This window comes from Schistocerca serialis, chromosome 3 (assembly GCF_023864345.2).
Source record: "Schistocerca serialis cubense isolate TAMUIC-IGC-003099 chromosome 3, iqSchSeri2.2, whole genome shotgun sequence".
NCBI lineage: Eukaryota > Metazoa > Arthropoda > Insecta > Orthoptera > Acrididae > Schistocerca > Schistocerca serialis.
The window spans coordinates 231,194,764-231,214,680 of NC_064640.1; the positions used below are offsets into that span (position 1 = coordinate 231,194,764).

General features: G+C 42.1%; 1 protein-coding gene across 2 annotated transcripts in view; it reads right to left on the reverse strand.

Moving 5' to 3' along the window:
• Positions 1-579: 579 nt before the first annotated feature.
• Positions 580-19,917, reverse strand: part of LOC126471574 (protein turtle homolog B-like) — a 434,642-nt gene continuing 415,304 nt past the window's right edge. For both annotated transcript variants that reach the window (XM_050099800.1, XM_050099798.1), the window contains one exon: positions 580-857. In XM_050099800.1, the coding sequence (XP_049955757.1) occupies positions 754-857 (104 nt within the window). In that variant the 3' untranslated portion in view covers positions 580-753. The remainder of the gene's footprint in view (positions 858-19,917) is intronic.

Sequence of the window (19,917 nt, forward strand, 5' to 3'; positions counted from 1 at the left end):
TAGGCTGTTTCAGCTCACGTGCCAGCTAGCCAGAGGGCAGCCAAAGGTACGGGTGGGCAGCGGTGGGCAAACAGCTGACGTGCGGGCAGTCTCGCAGCAGGGCTGTAGCGTAGGTCATCTTACCACACCGGCCGAACGCCCAGAGATGGCCATGTACCTAGCGCACGAGCAAAATATGTGCAATAGGACCACCTGGCCGGCAGAGCATATAAGATTCGGTCTTACCACGAGGTAGCTGGCCCTATGGGCTTTGGCCAGAGATGTGCTAGCACTCACTTGATTTGATGCGTGTGTCATGTTGTATATTCGCTGTTTTATAGTGAACTGTCAACATTTCGTGGCATTTGGCGATACACATGTTACGTCATATGAAAATGTGACGCTGAGTGTGCAGACTCCTAATGTCAGACTCATTCTTTCACATTTATTGGTAAACGATTACCTGCCAATAGTAGAAATAAGTTGTATACAACAGTTCCTGCCACGCAATCGTTCTTACAATATCGGTATAAGTCACAGGCATTAAAACAAATTGTGGAAAAAGGGTTTACGGAGTGTGGGAGTAAAGATGTACGGGACAGTTTTATAAACAGAATCTTTGAGAACGTAAGAAATTACAGTTGAGAATAACACCTACAAGTAATGCCTCTTGCATAATTGTCACATTAAACGGTATTTTCATTGTCCTGAAACAAGTCTACTGTCTAAGTTCGTCTCACTGCAGACACAACACTGTGGGCGCACACCAGGCAGTCAGAAGGCGCGTCCCGCCAGAGCCACCGCCAGCAGCAGCGCAAGCAGCCGCCAACCGCTGCCCGCGGCGCCAGCCGCCGTCTGCATAGCCTGCGGGCGTTCCCCTGCACACACAATGCACGCTTACAGTCACTAGCAGTTCTACCAACCTCCACTCGCCGCCTGCAGCGTCTCCAGTCGTCTGCATCGCCTGTGGACGTCCTCCGACACAAAATGCACGCTTACAGCCAGCAGCAGCGCTACCCACCATCTGCATCGCCTACGGACACATACCTGTACACACATCACATCTTTATGCTACGACAACAAGAGCGAAGCCTCTGCACAATGGAGGCCATGTGGCTAGGTCCAGTATACGGTTGTGCGGCGCCAGTAGAACTCATGAAATCTGAGCTGCTTTTAAGCAATATTTCTCCTATTTTAGAAAATATATTATTTTTTCCGTACAATACGCAAAGGCAATGTCTAAAAAAGGTTGTTCCATAAAGAACACAACTTTTGAAATGTCCACCATTGCCGTTCTAATCAGTTGGAAGCACTGAACGATGCATGATTTTGATCGCCTTTCTTTGTTGTTAGTGACGGAGCGCTTCACGACGGAATAGCAAGTCGTCATAATGAAAATTTATTACGAATGTGGTGAATGTCGGGCAGAGACTGTTCGCAAGCTCTGTGGAATGTTTGGTCAATGTAATGCATCGTTTAGGTGGACTGTGGTGAGACTGATCGCTAAATTTGAGAAAACCTGCCCTGTTGTGGACATTAAACCTTCGACGCATCCTCTTGGTAGTCGTTCTACAGAAAAACATAGTGGGAGATAATGTCACTGCAAGTTTGGTGAAATGTATTCGCTGATGTTCACCTCAATTCGGTATTCCCAGAACCAACATGTAACGAATTCTGAAAAAAGATCAGCACCTTTGGCCATGAAATCAAACTGAGATAAGAAGAGACGCCAAAAGATCACGAAGAGTACCGAGAATTTGCCCATTGGGTGATTTCGACAAAAAGAGCGGGCAACAATTTCATCGAGAAAACAATGTTCACTCTTGAGGCTCACTTTCTGTTGAATTAGTACGGGAAAAGCAAACTTGCAGGGTTAAGGGACACAGAAAACCTTTGAGTAGTTATGGAGAAGCCATTACATCCACAACGAGTGACTGAGTGGTGTGACATTTGGACTGAGGGCATAACTCGACCATACTATTTCGAAGATGGAGCTAGAACCGATTGACGGTGGAAGGCGATCGCTACCTCACGTTAAGAGAGTTTTTGTGGTGAACTGGATCGTGTGAATGCTGAAGAGCTTTGGTTTCAACAAGCTGGCGCAACTTGCCACACATGAAACCCATGAATTGCAAAAAGGGACATGTTATGAGATAATCACAAGTGGCATACACAGGAGTAATTTCTAACTTATTTAATTTCTTCAATAAATTTGTATCTTGTTATGCATTTAAAAGCTGTATTTTTAATGGCACATCATTTATAATTTATTGCACTTATTTGAGAATAACAGGTGCTATGTATCCTGATTTTTGAGCAGTTATCTGAGAAACATGATCAACGTTAGTCAAAACACTACCCATCCACATAGCAAAAAATACCACTGTTTACGAATGGCAAGCCTCTCCATCATGAGATTGAAATCAAACTTTTGGACCAGTATCTACGATATGCACAGTATAACTTGGCCATTTCCTGAGAACAAAGCAATTGTTGGAACTCTGATGACCGTGGGCTGGTACGGGAAGTTTGCGCCCATTGCCAAACGTAGCTACTAAACAATTCAACACGCAGCAATAGCGTGGTAGCATACAGAGTTGTACTGATGTGAGCCTGGACATACCCACAGCACCGTAAAAACGACCTTTTTTCAATTTTTTTACCTGTACTGTGGGTGCAACTACAACGAAGGAATATCTGCGAAGAGGGCAGACTATCCCGTGATTCCTGAAGAGAGGCAGCAGCATTTATAATAGTCTGCATGACTGACTGATCTGGCCTTGTATGCGTGATTGACTGATCTGGCCATGTAACGTTAGCCAATATAGCCTGCTACTGCGAAGGTTTGAGAGCAAGGGGAAACTACAGCCATGAATTTTTTCATTAAAAAAAAAAAAAAAAAAAAAAAAAAAAAAAAAAGGAAGACTGGGGATTTAACGTCCTGTCGACATCGAGGTCATTAGAGATGGAGCACAAGCTCGGGTAGTGTCAAGGCTAGGAACGGAAATCGGCTGTGCCCTTTCAAAGGAAACATCCCGGCATTTACCTGAAGTGATTTAGGGAAATCACGGAAAATATAAATCTGGATGGCCGTACTCGGATTTGAACCGTCGTCCTACCGAATTCGAGTCCCGTGTGCTAACAACTGCGCCACCTCATTCGTTTCTTTTGTTTTTGTTTTTTGTTTCTTTGTTTTATTTTCCTCCTTCCGAGGGCACACTGCTGCATTGTGTGGTCAAATCATGATGGCATCATCTCGGGTAAGGTATTCTAGAGGTAAAGTAGTCCCCTATTCAGATCTATGGACGAATACTACTCAGGAGAATATCGTCATAAGGAAATACAAAACTGGCGTTATACGGGCCTGAGTGTAGATTGTTAGGGTAGGTATGTTAGTGAATTTAAAAAGGGCAGTTAATCGGTTGAATCCAGGTACAGTGGGAATTAATGAAATGCAGTATCAGGAAAAATATGAATTTTGTTCTAGTCAGTACAAAGCTATCAACACAACATTAGGTAGGGGCAACGCAGAAGTAAATCTAATAACGAATAAGAAAAAAGAAATGTGGGTAGGCTACTGTGAAGAGCGTAATGAATGCGTTATCGTGGCCAAGACAGACAAAGCCAACAACCACCACAGTTGTACAAGTTTATAGCCTCATGGTTCCGCAGATGATGAACAGAGTGACAGAATGTATGATGAAATAAAGGTAATTATTCAGGTAGTTAAAATAGATGAAAATTTCATTGTGATGGGTAATTACAACACGGTAGTAGGAAAAGGAAGAGATGGAAAAATAGTAGGAGAACATGGGCTGAGGGAAAGGAATGAAAAGAGGAAGCGGCCTAGAAGAATTTTGCATAGAGCATGAGTCATTCAAAGCCAATACTTGGTTTAAGAATCATCTAAGGAGGTTGTGCACGTGGAAGAGGCCTAAGGGTACAGGAAGGTTTCAGGCTGACGACGTAATGGTAATACAGAGATTTCGAGACGGGATTTTAAACCGTCAGACTTTTCCAGCGTATGATTTGGACTCTGACCACAATTTATCGGGTCTGAAACGCAGACTGTAAATGAAGAAACTGCAAAATATAGAAAATTAAGGAGCTGAGACATGGATAAAAACTGTAAAATCCAGGTTTTCGAGAGTTTTAGAGGGAGCATTAGGCAACGTTTGATTGAAACAGAGTAAGGGAATACAACAGAAAACGAATGGGTAGCTGTAAGAGATGAAATAGTGAAGATAACATAGGTAAAAAGAGAAGACCTAGTATAAATCTGTGGATAACAAAGGAGACACTGAATTTAACTGAAGGGGTCGGCGGAAGACTGTGCTAACCCCCAGGGGCGTATTTTACATTAGCACTTGTTATATGTTTGTCTGAATTCAAAGACGAGATCATAAAAACAATAGGACAAAGCAATCTCTATAGCAGACAACATTTTCCAAAGGTACGTATGGATCTGCTTCCTACCAGAATGTGGTTCATTTGAGACCGCAAGAGATAACATGATCAGATTATCCGATGTTAAATAGCACTTTAGCATTTTCTTCTGCTGAATTCTTCTATTCACTTAAAGGGACAATATACAGGGTGTTACAAAAAGGTACGGCCAAACTTTCAGGAAACATTACTCACACACAAAGAAAGAAAATATGTTATGTGGACATGTGTCCGGAAACGCTTACTTTCCATGTTAGAGCTCATTTTATTAAGTCTCTTCAAATCACATTAATCATGGAATGGAAACACACAGCAACAGAACATTTGCACTGAAATGAGGATTGACACATTGTTGGATGAACCATTCGCAGAAGTGTACCCGTGGAGGCCAATCAGCTGCTGATAGTGCCTGCACACGCTGTACATGGTACGGGAACAACTGGTTCTCCCGTAGCACTCTCCATACAGTGACGTGGTCAACGTTACCTTGTACAGCAGCAACTTTTCTGACGCTGACATTAGGGTTATTGTCAACTGCACGAAGAATTGCCTCGTCCATTGCAGGTGTCCTCGTCGTTCTAGGTCTTCCCCAGTCGCGAGTCATAGGCTGGTATGTTCCGTGCTCCCTAAGACGCCGATCAATTGCTTCGAACGTCTTCCTGTCGGGACACCTTCGTTCTGGAAATCTGTCTCGATACAAACGTACCGCGCCACGGCTATTGCCCCGTGCTAATCCATACATCAAATGGGCATCTGCCAACTCCGCATTTGTAAACATTGCACTGACTGCAAAACCACGTTCGTGATGAACACTAACCTGTTGATGCTACGTACTAATGTGCTTGATGCTAGTACTGTAGAGCAATGAGTCGCATGTCAACACAAGAACCGAAGTCAACATTACCTTCCTTCAATTGGGCCAACTGGCGGTGAATCGAGGAAGTACAGTACATACTGGCGAAACTAAAATGAGCTCTAACATATAAATTAAGCGTTTCCGGACACATGTCCACATAACATCTTTTCTTTATTTGTGTGTGAGGAACGTTTCCTGAAAGTTTGGCAGTACCTTTTTGTAACACCCTGTAAACATGCAGCAAATAAAGCAGGCGAAAGAAATTCCAGGTGTCTAAAGATGAGCTTGAGAGAAAGTGCAGAAAGATTAACAGGAAGGGGTACATGACAAATTTATTGCTGTAGAAGCTCACATAACTGGAGGAAAGATAGGTGCTGTCTACAGGAAAATTAAAAGGACCTTTAGAGAAAAGAGAAGTTAGTGTATGAATACCATGAGCTGAGATAGCATGCCAGTGCTATGCAAAGAAGGAAAATATGAAAGATGGCAGGAATATATACATAGGACCTCTGCAAGGGAAATAAACTTGAAGACAATGTTACAGAAAGGGAAGAGGAACTGGGTGAAAATGAGATGGGAGATATAATGTGAGAAGAGTTTGACAGAACAATGAATGATCTAAGTGGAAACAATATCCTTAAATCAGAAGACATTCCCTCAGAATCGCTGTAAATCTTGGGAGAGCCAACCATGACACAATAGTTCTACCTGCTGTGCAAGGTATATGATGCAAGCGAAATACACTCAGACTTCAGGAAGAATGTAATAAGTCCAATTCTAGAGAAGCCATGTGCTGACAGACGTAATTACTATCGAGCCATAAGTCACTGTTACAAAATATTGAATGAATTACTTACAGACGAATAGGAAAATAAAGGTAGAGGCTGACGTTGGAGGAGAACAGCTCGAATTTTGGTGAAACGTAAAAGTGTGCGAGGCAATACGGACCCTGTGGCGTATACTAGGTTCATAAAAGATAGTTTGAAAAATGGCAAACCTATGTTTGTGGCATTTGCAGATTCAGAAAAAGCTTTTGTCAATGTGAACTAGATTATACTCTTTGAAATTTTAAGAGTAGTGGGGATAAAATGTAGGTACCAAAAGGCTATTCACGACTTATACAGAAACCAGACTGCATGTATAAGACTCGAAGAAAATGAAAGGTAAGTAGTAGTTAAGAAGGCAGTGAGATAGAGGTGTAGCCCATCCCCTACGTCATTCGATCCGTGCATTCAGTATGTTGTGAAGGAAACGAATGAGAAATTTTTAAAGGGACTTAAAGTTCAGGAAGAAGACAAAAGAACTTTGCGGTTTGCTGATGACATTGTATTCAATCACAGATGGCTAAGTACTTGGGAGGGCAGTTGAATGGATTGGATACAGTCTTAAAAACAGATCATGGGATGAACATCAATAAAGTAAAACAACATTAATGAGTTATAGTAGAAGTAAATCAGGTGATACTAAGAGAATTATGTTATGAAATGAGACTCAGAAGGTAGTATATGAGTTTTGTTATTTGGACAACAAAATAACTGATAATGACCGAAGTACAGAAGAAACAAATTGTGACTGGTAATAGACAGAACAGTTTTTCTGAATACGTGGATTTCGTTAACATCTAATATATACCTAAGTGCTAGATCTAATATATACCTAAGTGTTAGGAAATCTTTTCTGCAAGTATTTGTCTAGAGTGTAGCCTTGTATTGATGTGAATCGTGGAGAAAAGGCAATTCAGAGAATAATAGAGAAGCTTTCGAAATATCAGACTATAGAAGAATGCTTAAGATTAGACGGGAAGATAGAATAACGAATGAATCAAAGTACAGAAAAAAGAAATTTAAGGACGACTAAAAGAAGGGATTGGTTGGTAGGACACATCCTGAGACATCAAGGAATTATCAGTTAGGTAATGGAAATAAGTTTTGGGGCGGGGGGAAACTGGAAGGTGGAGACAAAGTCATGAATTGTGGAGTGTCGGTTGAGCTATTTAGCATATCCGTGAGATGCTACAGAATCTATCCACAGTGACCTACAGTAATCGATAACTCCCCATAAGCCCACGAAAATAAAAAATATATATAATGTCACACAAAGGATAGTGGCTTATCTAATTAAATTACCAGGGCTGGCTCAGTCAGGAATGAAAAGATGGGTACTGCACCTCACACAGATATAGTGACAAGAGGCTCTATCAGACAAAGGAAAGAAGCTAAGGGTCACAACAACAGTCTGATTTATTGCTAAAGTACATAAAAAATTGTTAATCGACTGACTCAAGAACGCAGTATTACAAGGACTAAGGACTGAAAACATATACGACAGCCTTGGCACAGATGGATGTATACATAATAAAAATGATATAAAACTGTATTCGTGAATATGAACAATGATTGCGGAATAAGTTAAAGAAAAGCTCCGGAGAAGTGTGAACAAATAGCAGTGCTCTCACCTAAGAACATAGTGGGTGCAGGAAGCTGGCTGGCTGTGAAAATTAGACCAGCAAAACGCAACTTTGATGGAAGATAAATGACTCCACACTCACCCTGGTTCAGTGAATGCAAACACAGTCCATGCTTACCACCCTACTGAAGTACGAGAGGCCGGCCGCCGTGGCCGTGCGGTTCTGGCGCTGCAGTCCGGAACCGCGGGACTGCTACGGTCGCAGGTTCGAATCCTGCCTCGGGCATGGGTGTGTGTGATGTCCTTAGGTTAGTTAGGTTTAAGTAGTTCTAAGTTCTAGGGGACTTATGACCTAAGATGTTGAGTCCCATAGTTCTCAGAGCCCTTTGAACCATTTGAAGTACGAGAGCAGGAGCCAGTTGTGTTAATGGCTGAGAATTCTAAGTTCAGCCATAGCATCTGAGTTCTGCTCTAAGTCAGAGACTTATCGCTCTGCAGCTCTACGACGAAGTGTACTGCAAAAAGCCTTGCGGAGAAATGTCTTTTACTATGTCTCAGGAGCAACTGTTCACTATGATGCCCTAAATAGAAACCCCTTCTTATTCTCCTCTACAAGACAGCTGGTTCTGCCAGACTGGAATCTCAGTGGCCAATCGCAACAGACATTGCAAGTTCTGACCAATGATAATTAAATAATTCTCTATTCTTACGGATTCTGCCGTGACTAACGAATGAAGTACATTTTTCTCTTGGAGCAGGGTAAAAGGCAGAAAATCTCCCCCACTATGTAACAGATTTCTAGTTACGACCAATCAAAAGGCGTTCACATACACAGGTGCACGCAGGATCTCTCCCATTCTACCAAAATAATTACTATGAGCCAATAAGAAATATCATTCCAAAATTTAAAAAAAATTGAGCTGGTCTCATGCTGGATTGTCTCATGCTAACCGTGTTGTGTTTTTTTTTTGTGCCCTTCAGAATTTATCTTTGCTTTTTGCTTTGCACACAATGAAGGTTTATGATGGGGTGCTCGGCGCTCCTGCTGTGCTCGTATGGCAGAGTGCTATTCCCGGTATTTACGCGATTGACACTTTGGCTTACAGTACAAAACATTTTTACGACCTGTGCAGGTCTATAGTGATTCTCACCTTTTGCCAGCCAGCTAAAAGCCCCAGCTTGCAGCACATTGCAAGACCGCTACACCATACCAAAAAGAAAAGAGGTAGAGCTAATTATAATAGCAGTCATCAGGATTTCTTATCATTCAGCACTAGTGATGTAGTTGGATCTGCATGTTGGAATGTTAAACACGTTACAGGACAATTCTGGAGAAACAAAATGGATGTAGATTATAGTAGTTTTGCAGAGATGAAGAGGCTTGCACAGCATTGACTAGTATGGAGAACAGCATCAGACCAGTCTTCAGACTGAAGACCACAACAGCGGATGACAAACATTACACACAATTAATTGTGTCATTGTTGTAATTAAATGAAAAGAATCCGTAAACTTCATAAAAAAATGAAAGTAAATAAATATATGTCCTATTTCTTTTATGTCTGCTACGCACAATGATTTTCATGTATTGTATAATAAATAACATATTATATTTGTTCCTCATAAATTATTGATAGTGCATAAATTAATAATTGGAAATAAATGAAAACACATTATAAATAAGTGTTGCGAACATATTTATTTCCAAAAATGATGTTTTATTCTAACTGAAGTTTCTATTTCCTTGCTTTTTGCGAAGTAATTTCATTGGTTACGTCATTGAAATTAAATTTAGCGGCGCTGTTGTGTTCTATCTACAGTGAGCTGAATTTGACAGTATTAATCGATTTTTTTATCGTCTTTAATTTGCTGTAGCTATGTTGAAAATATGCAGAAGTCACTGAAATTGTAATAAATATCCTCAAAGCTGTTCCCATGTTTGGATAAGCATCTCGTAATCTGTACTTTGAAAAAAAAAAAAAAAACTTCAAAATATCTAAATGGGAATCTATGTCAATGCTCTTCATCACCTCTTTCTACTAGAATCTGAAAGCCGCTATTTAGTTAACTAGCTCAGTTGTACCGGTATTTCTACTATATTTGTCACCAAAATCTCCTCTATATTTTTCAAAAAAATGGCTCTGAGCACTATGGGGCTTAACAGCTGTGGTCATCAGTCCCCTAGAACTTAGAACTACTTAAACCTAACTAACCTAAGGACATCACACACATCCATGCCCGAGGCAGAATTCGAACCTGCGACCGTAGCAGTCGCGCGGTTCCGGACTGCGCGCCTAGAACCGCGAGACTACCGCGGCCGGCTCTATATTTTTCAAAATAAGATACAAATTTCATATTTAAGACTTTTCTGACAGGAATAATTGAAGTGAGAGGAAATGGTATTTCACATGTAAGATTTGTTTCTCATTTCACTTATTATTCTATCAAGTAATTAGCAGTGCTCTTTCTTAAACAGTTTCACTCCAGTCCTCAGTTGGAAGGAATTGGCAAAAGTCGGAAGCTTTCAGTCAAATAGCGTATTTGCTTCAGCACCCACTTGCCAACCGTTAAGGTTCTACAATACCGTAGCGAAGTTGCTGCAGAAACTCCATTGTTGAACATGAGCAAGCTGTGTAGCCTGTGCACTATTGACACGCTATCCATGTGGCAGCCTTCTCAATAGTAGTCATTCCATTATTATGCTTTTCAGGACAGTTTATCAGAAAACGACAATACTACTATACAGCTCAAATATATGAGCGCATTTTTTGTAGATTCGGGTGGAAAATACTGACACTGTGATTCCACACTTCTAATAGATCTTGTTTAAGATCTAGAAGGCAAACTTTCAGATAATAACAGAACTATGATGGTAGCTCGTTCTCCATTCCAGTTAGAAAATTATTCCTTTCTTGATACTTTTTTGTAATATTCACTCTGTTTTCCTGTAATATATCAGAGTTGAGATAATCTACTCTAACAGTCGTCTCAACAGTTGCTAGCAAATTTTGATAATTTTGATGGCCTTCGTACTTTATTAAGTGTCTTGAAAAGGCTAATGTGTTAACATATTCAGTTAGTAGCAATAGCTGTTTGATTTCTGTTATGATGTTACTCTACAGATTTTCTCCAATAGTTGTCATGCGTTGCACGTCAGATATATTGATTTTCTACGTACTTTTTATATGGATTACTTTACTGATAACAACGTATATTTCCTAAGCAAAGTTCAAGAGTAGCCGCAGGCCACAGAATATTCACAAACATATGCCAGAATTAAAATATCTGCGGCTGTTAGCATGGGTGATGCACCATCATGTCAGCAAATATTACTCTCAACAACTATAACTATACGCAAGCCGGTTAATTGAGTAAAAACAGAATTTGAAAGAAAAAGTTATAAGTCCTGCGTTGCCCCCGTGCTCAGGTTGGTAAGGAGTGACAATGTGCTTGAGTTGTGCGGCCAGGGCGGTTCTAGGCGCTTCAGTTTGGAACCGCGTGACCTCTACGGTCGCAGGTTGGAATCCTGCCCTGGGCATGGATGTGTGTGATTTCCTTAGGTTAGTTAGGTTTAATTAGTTCTAAGTTCTAGGGGACTGACGACCTCAGATGTTAAGTTCCGGCCGGCCGAAGTGGCCGTGCGGTTAAAGGCGCTGCAGTCTGGAGCCGCAAGACCGCTACGGTCGCAGGTTCGAATCCTGCCTCGGGCATGGATGTTTGTGATGTCCTTAGGTTAGTTAGGTTTCACTAGTTCTAAGTTCTAGGGGACTAATGACCTCAGCAGTTGAGTCCCATAGTGCTCAGAACCATTTTTTTGTTAAGTTCCATAGTGCTCAGAGCCATTTGAACTATACGCAGCAGCAAAAAACCTTCAGTCATACAGAACGTTTAATTAGTGGATACTTCTTGAATTACACAGACGTGACAATGGGCTAGCAACATACACATATACGGATGGCCGTAGTATCGCGTATACAAAGAATAAAGGGGCAGTGCATTTGCGAAGCTGTCATTTGTACTCTGATGATTCATGTAAAAAGGTTCCCGACTTGACTGTGGCCACACGACGGGAATTATCAGACTCTGAAAGCGGAATGATAGGCGGAGCTAATCGAATGGGGCATTCCATTTCAGAAATCGTGAGGAAATTCAGTATTCCGGAATCCATAGTTTCAAGAGTGTGCCGAGAATACCAAATTTTAGGCATTACCTCTCACCACGCTCAACACAGTGGCCAGCGGCCTTCACTTAACGATCGAGAACAGCGGCGTTTGCTAGGAGTTGTCAGTGCTGACAGCCAATACGTGAAATAACCACAGAAAACATTGCGGGACGTACGAGGAACGTATCAGTTAGGAAAGTGCGGCGAAATTTGGTGCTAATGGGCTATGGCAGAAGACGACAGACGCGAGTTCGTTTGCTAACAGAACCACACAGTCTGCGTCGCCTCTCCTCGCCTCATGAACATATTGGTTGGATCCTAGATGATTGGAAAACCGTGGCCCGGCCACATGAGTCTCGATTTCCGCTGGTAAGAAATAATTGTTGGGATCGTGTGTGGCGCAGACACCTCGAAGCCATGGACCCAGGTTGTCAACAAAGCACTGTGCAAGCTGGTGGTGGCTCCATAATGGTTTGAGCTGAGTTTACATGGAATATACTGTGTCGTGTGATCCTACTGAACCGATCATTGACTGGAAATCGCTACATTCCTCTCCTTGGAGACCATTTGTCCCCAAAAAACGATGGAATTCTTATGGATGCCAATGCGCCATATCACTGGGCCACAATTGTTCGCAGCTGGCTTGAAGAACATTCTGGACACTTCGAGCGAATGATTTGGCTTCCCAAATCGCCTGTCATGATCCCACCGAACATTTATGGGAAATAGTCGAAAGGCCAGTTCGTGCAGAAAATCCCACACCGGCAACACTTTCGCAATTATAGACTGCTGTAGAATTATTATGGCTCAGTATTTTTTAAAGAGGATGTTCAACGACGTGTGGAGTCCATTCCACATCGAGTTGTTGCACTGCACTGGACGAAAGGAGGCCCGACACTATATTAGGAGGTATCCCATAACTTCTGTCACCACACTTTATTTTGAGGTTTGGTTCTTTTCTCAACTCATTATTTCTACTACGTTGTTCAAATGGCTCTGAGCACTATGGGACTTAACATCTATGGTCATCAGTCCCCTAGAACTTAGAACTACTTAAACCTAGCTAACCTAAGGACATCACACAACACCCAGTCATCACGAGGCAGAGAAAATCCCTGACCCCGCCGGGAATCGAACCCGGTAACCCGGGCGTGGGAAGCGAGAACGCTACCGCACGACCACGAGCTGCGGACCACCTACGCTTTGTTGAAACCACATTACAATCCTTTGCAGAGCAGTAACCAACTCAAGCACATTGTCACTCCTTACCAAACTGAGCACGGGGGCAAGGCAGGACTTATAACTTTTTCTTTCAAATTCTGTTTTTACTCAATTAACCACTGCACTGACGTCGTTACGTGATATATTCACAAGAAGATCCGTGCAAGTGACGAAATAATTATTGACAGTGGTAACTGATATTTTGTTTCTTTACCAACATCGAAGGTGGACATTTCGTCTTTAAAATCGACTTTACGATGTTTGAATGACTACAGAATTGATACTGAGACACCGATCTTTAAAATACCCACACCGATATTTTCTAAATATCGATAATAATTGTACGTCGTTAGTTCGCACTTTAATACTTATTATTACTAGTGCTGATTGGTTGGTTTAAAAACAGCTGCCTCCTACTGTTATAACCAAACGCACAGTGCGTTGTGGTAACCCAACTTCGACGTCCTTTAACAATCCACAGACTGTGTAAAACTCTCTCAATAATACAAATACCGATGTGTAGTCGCACTGAGCGGGTACCATGTTTCTTTCAGCAACCTCATGCACAGATCGTCTACCGATTGGGTCCATGGTTGACCGTAGTAACGCCATTGCGGCGCAGGGTAGGCGCGCTTTCTAACGCGTCTTGTCACGGTCCGCGCGGCTCCCCCTGTCGGGGGTTCGAGCCCTCCCTTGGGCATGGGTGTGTGTGTCGTCCTTAGCGTAAGTTAGATTAAATAGTGTGTAAGCTTAGGGACCGATGACCTCAGCAGTGTGGTCCCAAAAGTCCTTACCACAAATTTCCAAATTTTCTAACGCCATTTATTCTATTGTATGCCAAGTAAGTTCACTGCATAATTACGTGCATTATTACCCGTCATAATGACGGCGTGCTTGACACGACAATCCATGGCACTAAGTGGGCCTGGAGTGGAGATTATCTAAAGTACTAATGACTGGTAATAGGTTACAGTGTTCCAGTTCCAGCGAGGTACTAGGTTCCCGAAACCTATAAATTATTTAGTAGGTTCCACGTAGGTTGTGAGGTACACTGAAATTAGGAAAACAGTTCACATTACTATAGTACAGGGGCGATCAAGAATTTGGCTCGCGAGCAGTGCCTGGGCATGAATTCCATTCCGCTCAGCCTCGCTGCACATTTCTCCCACCGAGACACCACGTTGTGTGAGCGAGAGGAAGGGAAAGAGGGGAATCCACGAGCGCGTCGCGTTTATATGACACTGCGTACGACTCGGTTTTTTATTTCCCTTTTGGCAACAACAAAACGAACTGTCAGTATTATTTAATCATTTTTGGTGTGCTGCAGACGTAATGTAATTTTTATCTGGTACAAACTGTTTGCATACTGACAGATGCAGACCATTTCACAAATTTTCGCACTAAGTTTGCTACGTAATTGTGACTTATTTCGTTTCATACCCATTAAGGGCTTTTGAACAAATATGTCGATCGAAATATTGCAGCTCTTATGCAGCCTCGTTATGGAGACGTGGAAACTCTAACTGAGGAAAGCAATGTAGACATCCTGGACAATTTTGACGTAAAACAATTTGTCATTAAAACAGGAATAACCTTGCATGTCAATCAGTTTCATGTGCACATGCACAGGGTTGCTCACAACTGAAACAGCAAACGATTCTAAAACAGATCGAGAGCGGATGTAAGATTGGCGGTGTCCTCAAAAAGTTTAGGCAAGTATGCTTGTATTTCTTTCAAAGCCACAATATTTTTTTCAAATTTCGCGTTTTCTTTGACGCCGATGAGCTTAGGGAAATTGACGAAGTTTTTTGTCAGAATTTACCCCTTCCATAATGCGATTTTTATTTTAGATGCATCCACATCAAATCAGAAATTTGTTGTTTCTCAGTTTGCTGTGTCTTACCGTGGGCAGTGTACTATCCAGACAACTTAAAATGTGAGGTCTGCAATCCATTCCAAACGTTCTAATTTTCGTTCCTGTACTCCTTTTTCCTTCATAAATTCAACAACAGCGAGTTTTAAATCGAAAAATTGTTTCAGGCATGCCCCTTCACTCAACGTGACAGTGTCTTAGTAAGTGTGGGATTCAGAAATTTTGCTGTTCATACCACCACTTTCTTCACGTGCTGCTTGCTTGAAAATTTAGCTCAAAATGCTTCTTGATGTACAGAACAACGACTCTCATCTGTCGATCGTTGTAGTTTTTTGCTCTTTCATTGTGAACTAAATCTTTAAATTCTTTCTGCATAGTATTATAATATCGTTTCGTAGCAAATTTGCAGTACCCGTCGCTTACGCGGCTGCATAGTATATATTGAGAATTCACATTCCTCTCTTCTGTTATTTCTAGTCACTTTTAAGGGCTTGTGACTATAGATCACTAGACTGCCTGTTGTTGTGCAAACAGCCACTGGACCTGTGAACGTTCTTCATACAACAAACAAAAAGCAAAGCTGACATCAAGATTCTGTCGAACTGAAGAGAGCGATTCCGACCTAAAAATTCCATACCGCAGTACTAAATGAAATGTCGCGCTCTACCGAGTACTTACGGAAAGGAACGAGCAAATCAGAAACATGTACAGCTTTGGCCCGTACGCAGCACCCGCACGTGCAGCTTGGCATGCCGTGGCCAGCCCTACTGTAGTATTTTGCATGTAGATTTTCTGTACATTGCCTTCAGTTCAGATGTTTTCTCAGTTTATTCACAGTCGTTTTGAAACACGCCATGTCTGACCACAAATACTGGACTGTACAATTTGGTTGTTTTCGTCTCTTACAGGAAAAGATTTCCAAAAATAACTAGCATTCTTTTCTTCACTGTTAACGACCTCACGCAACTACACAACAAAGTTTACTGTAAAATTTCTGTATTTCGTTTTGCTATAGTAAATCACATTTGCATATTTCGCTAGTCCAGGACTGCACACAAGAACGAACACCACACTTGGAGCTGTAAACGTGTCACGCTTTCCACATTGGAACGGTGGGATTTCTTGCGCAGTGGAATGACTCTGCCCTCGGTTGTCTGCGCCTTTTAACTGTTACAAACAAGTAAAGGTCCGTATTATGACCCTAAGGCCAATCTGGACAGACCGACCACCGTGTCATCCTCATCCAATGGTGTCACTGGATGCAATATGGAGGGGCGTGGCCTCAGCACGTGGCACTCCCGACCACTGTCTGCTTTCTTGGCCTTGCAGCCGCTATTTCTCACGCAAGTAGCTCTTCATAAGGCTGAGTGCACCCCGTTGCAGCCCTCCCACCAGTACCGAGAATCGAACCCGGTTCCTCTGTATTGAAGTCAGACACGCTGATCACTGAGATGTGGAAGCGGACTGTTAACTGTTGCAGAAGGAGTGAAATACGTTCCAGCGTCGAGTCACATCCTGTCCGGGTAGAGCTATTAATCAGCAATGACTTCAGTGTGAAATGGCTGCGATGGAACGTTCCGGAGGAACGAATACGTTGCAGGTGTGGCGAATCACTCCATAATAGACGGAAGTTGTCGTTTGTGGACGTTTTACTCATTCAAGCACATGCAATGTTGTTGTTGTTGTGGTCTTCAGTCCTGAGACTGGTTTGATGCAGCTCTCCATGCTAATCTATCCTGTGCAAGCTCCTTCATCTCCCAGTACCTACTGCAACCTACATCCTTCTGAATCTGCTTAGTGTATTCATCTCTTGGTCACCCTCTACGATTTTTACCCTCTACGCTGCCCTCCAATGCTAAATTTGTGATCCCTTGCTGCCTCAGGACATGTCCTACCAACCGATCCCTTCTTCTAGTCAAGTTGTGCCACAAACTCCTCTTCTCCCCAATCCTATTCAATACCTCCTCATTAGTTACGTGATCTACCCACCTAATCTTCAACATTCTTCTGTAGCACCACATTTCGAAAGCTTCTATTCTCTTCTTGTCCAAACTATTTATTGTCCATGTTTCACTTCCATACATGGCTACGCTCCATACAAATACTTTCAGAAACGACTTCCTGACATTCAAATCTATACTCGATGTTAACAAATTTCTCTTCTTCAGAAACGCTTTCCTTGCCATTGCCAGTCTACATTTTATATCCTCTCTACTTCGACCATCATCAGTTATTTTGCTCCCCAAATAGCAAAACTCCTTTACTACTTTAAGTGTCTCATTCCCTAATCTAATTCCCTCAGCATCACCCGACTTAATTCGACTACATTCCGTCATCCTCGTTCTGCTTGTGTTGATGTTCATCTTATACCCTCCTTTCAAGACACTGTCCATTCCATTCAACTGCTCTTCCAAGTCCTTTGCTGTCTCTGACAGAATTACAATGTCATCGGAGAACCTCAAAGTTTTTATTTCTTCTCCATGGAATTTAATACCTACTCCAAATTTTTCTTTTGTTTCCTTTACTGCTTGCTCAATATACAGATTGAATAACATCGGGGAGAGGCTACAACCATGTCTCACTCCCTTCCCAACCACTGCTTCCCTTTCATGCCCCTCGACTCTTATAACTGCCATCTGGTTTCTGTACAAACTGTAAATAGCCTTTCGCTCCCTGTGTTTTACCCCTTCCACCTTCAGAATTTGAAAGAGAGTATACCAGTCAACATTGTCAAAAGCTTTCTCTAAGTCTACAAATGCTAGAAACATAGGTTTGCCTTTCCTTAATCTTTCTTCTAAGATAAGTCGTAGGGTCAGTATTGCCTCACGTGTTCCAACATTTCTACGGAATTCAAACTGATCTTCCCCGAGGTCGGCTTCTACCAGTTTTTCCATTCGTCTCTAAAGAATTCGCGTTAGTATTTTGCAGCTGTGACTTATTAAACTGATAGTTCGGTAATTTTCACATCTGTCAACACCTGCTTTCTTTGGGATTGGAATTATTATATTCTTCTTGAAGTCTGATGGAATTTCGCCTGTCTCATACATCTTGCTCACCAGATGGTAGAGCTTTGTCAGGACTGGCTCTCCCAAGGCTGTCAGTAGTTTAGTAGTTCTAATGGAATGATGTCTACTCCCGGGGCCTTGTTTCGACTTTGGTCTTTCAGTGCTCGGTCAAACTCTTCACGCAATATCATATCTCCCATTTCATCTTCATCTACCTCCTCTTCCATTTCCATAATATTGTTCTCAAGAACATCGCCCCTGTATCGACCCTCTATATACTCCTTCCACCTTTCTGCTTTCCCTTCTTTGCTTAGAACTCGGTTTCCATCTGAGCTCTTGATATTCATGCAAGTGGTTCTCTTTTCTCCAAAGGTCTCTTCAATTTTCCTGTAGGCAGTATGTATCTTACCCCTAGTGAGATAAGCCTCTACATCCTTACATTTGTCCTCTAGCCATCCCTGCTTAGCCATTTTGCACTTCATGTCGATCTCATTTTTGAGACGTTTGTATTCCTTTTTGCCTGCTTCACTTACTGCATTTTTGTATTTTCTCCTTTCATCAATTAAATTCAGTATCTCTTCTGTTACCCAAGGATTTCTACTAGCCCTCGTCTTTTTACCTACTTGATCGTCTGCTGCCTTCACTATTTCATTCCTCAAAGCTAGCTACCCATTCTTCTTCTACTGTATTTATATCCCCCATTCCTGTCAATTGTTCCCCTATGCTCTCCCTGAAACTCTGTACAACCTCTGGTTCTTTCAGTTTATCCAGGTCCCATCTCCTTAAATTCCCACCTTTTTGCAGTTTCTTCAGTTTTAATCTACAGTTCATAACCAATAGATTGTGGTCGGAGTCCACATCTGCCCCTGGAAATGTCTTACAATTTAGAATCTGGTTCCTAAATCTCTGTCTTACCACGAATGGCAAAACGTCATTTTTTCGGATGAATCCAGGTTCTGTTTACAGCATCATGATGGTCGCATCATTGTTTGGCGACATCGCGGTGAACGCACATTGGAAGCGTGTATTCGTCATCGCCATACTGGCGTATCACCTGGCGTGATGGTATGGGGTGCCATTGGTTACACGTCTCGGTCACCTCTTGTTCGCACTGACGGCACTCTGAACAGTGGACGTTACATTTCAGATGTGTTACGACCCGCGGCTCTACCCTTCATTCGATCCCTGCGAAACCCTACATTTCAGGACGATAATGCACGACCAAATGTTGTAGGTCCTGTACGGGCCTTTCTGGATACAGAAAATGTTCGACTGCTGCCCTGTCCAGCACATTCTCCAGATGTCTCACCAATTGAAAACGTCTGGTCAATGGTGGCCGAGCAACTGGCTCGTCACAATACGCGTCATTACTCTTGATGAACTGTGGTATCGTGTTGAATCTGCATGGGGAGCTGTACCTGTACACGCCATCCGCGCTCTGTTTGACTCAATGCCCAGGCGTATCAAGGCCGTTATTACGGCCAGAGGTGATTGTTCTGGGTACTGATTTCTCAGGATCTATGCACCCAAATTGCGTGAAAATGTAATCACATGTCAGTTCTAGTATAATATATTTGTCCAATGAATACCCGTTTATCATCTGCATTTCTTCTTGGTGTAGCAATTTTAATGGCCACTAGTGTATGTTATCTGTAACGAAGTTATTGCTGTTCTTAAAGAATACAATATTTGTCACCACTACGAAAAAAGACATGCTGCATAGTTTGATAAACTGAATGACAAGCTACGTGAACATAAGTTCGAAACACTGAAACGTAGACTTTGTTTTCAACAAACCATTTTAAGCAAACGTGTTTAGGAAGGTGAGGCCATTATGAAAGTAAGTTTACGAATTGCCGATGAAACCGCCAAACAGTGCAAATCATTCGCTAGCGGTGATTACATAAAGAGGTGCATTTTAATTACAGCTGAAGAACTCTTACCTTAGAAAACTGAAGAACGAAATGGT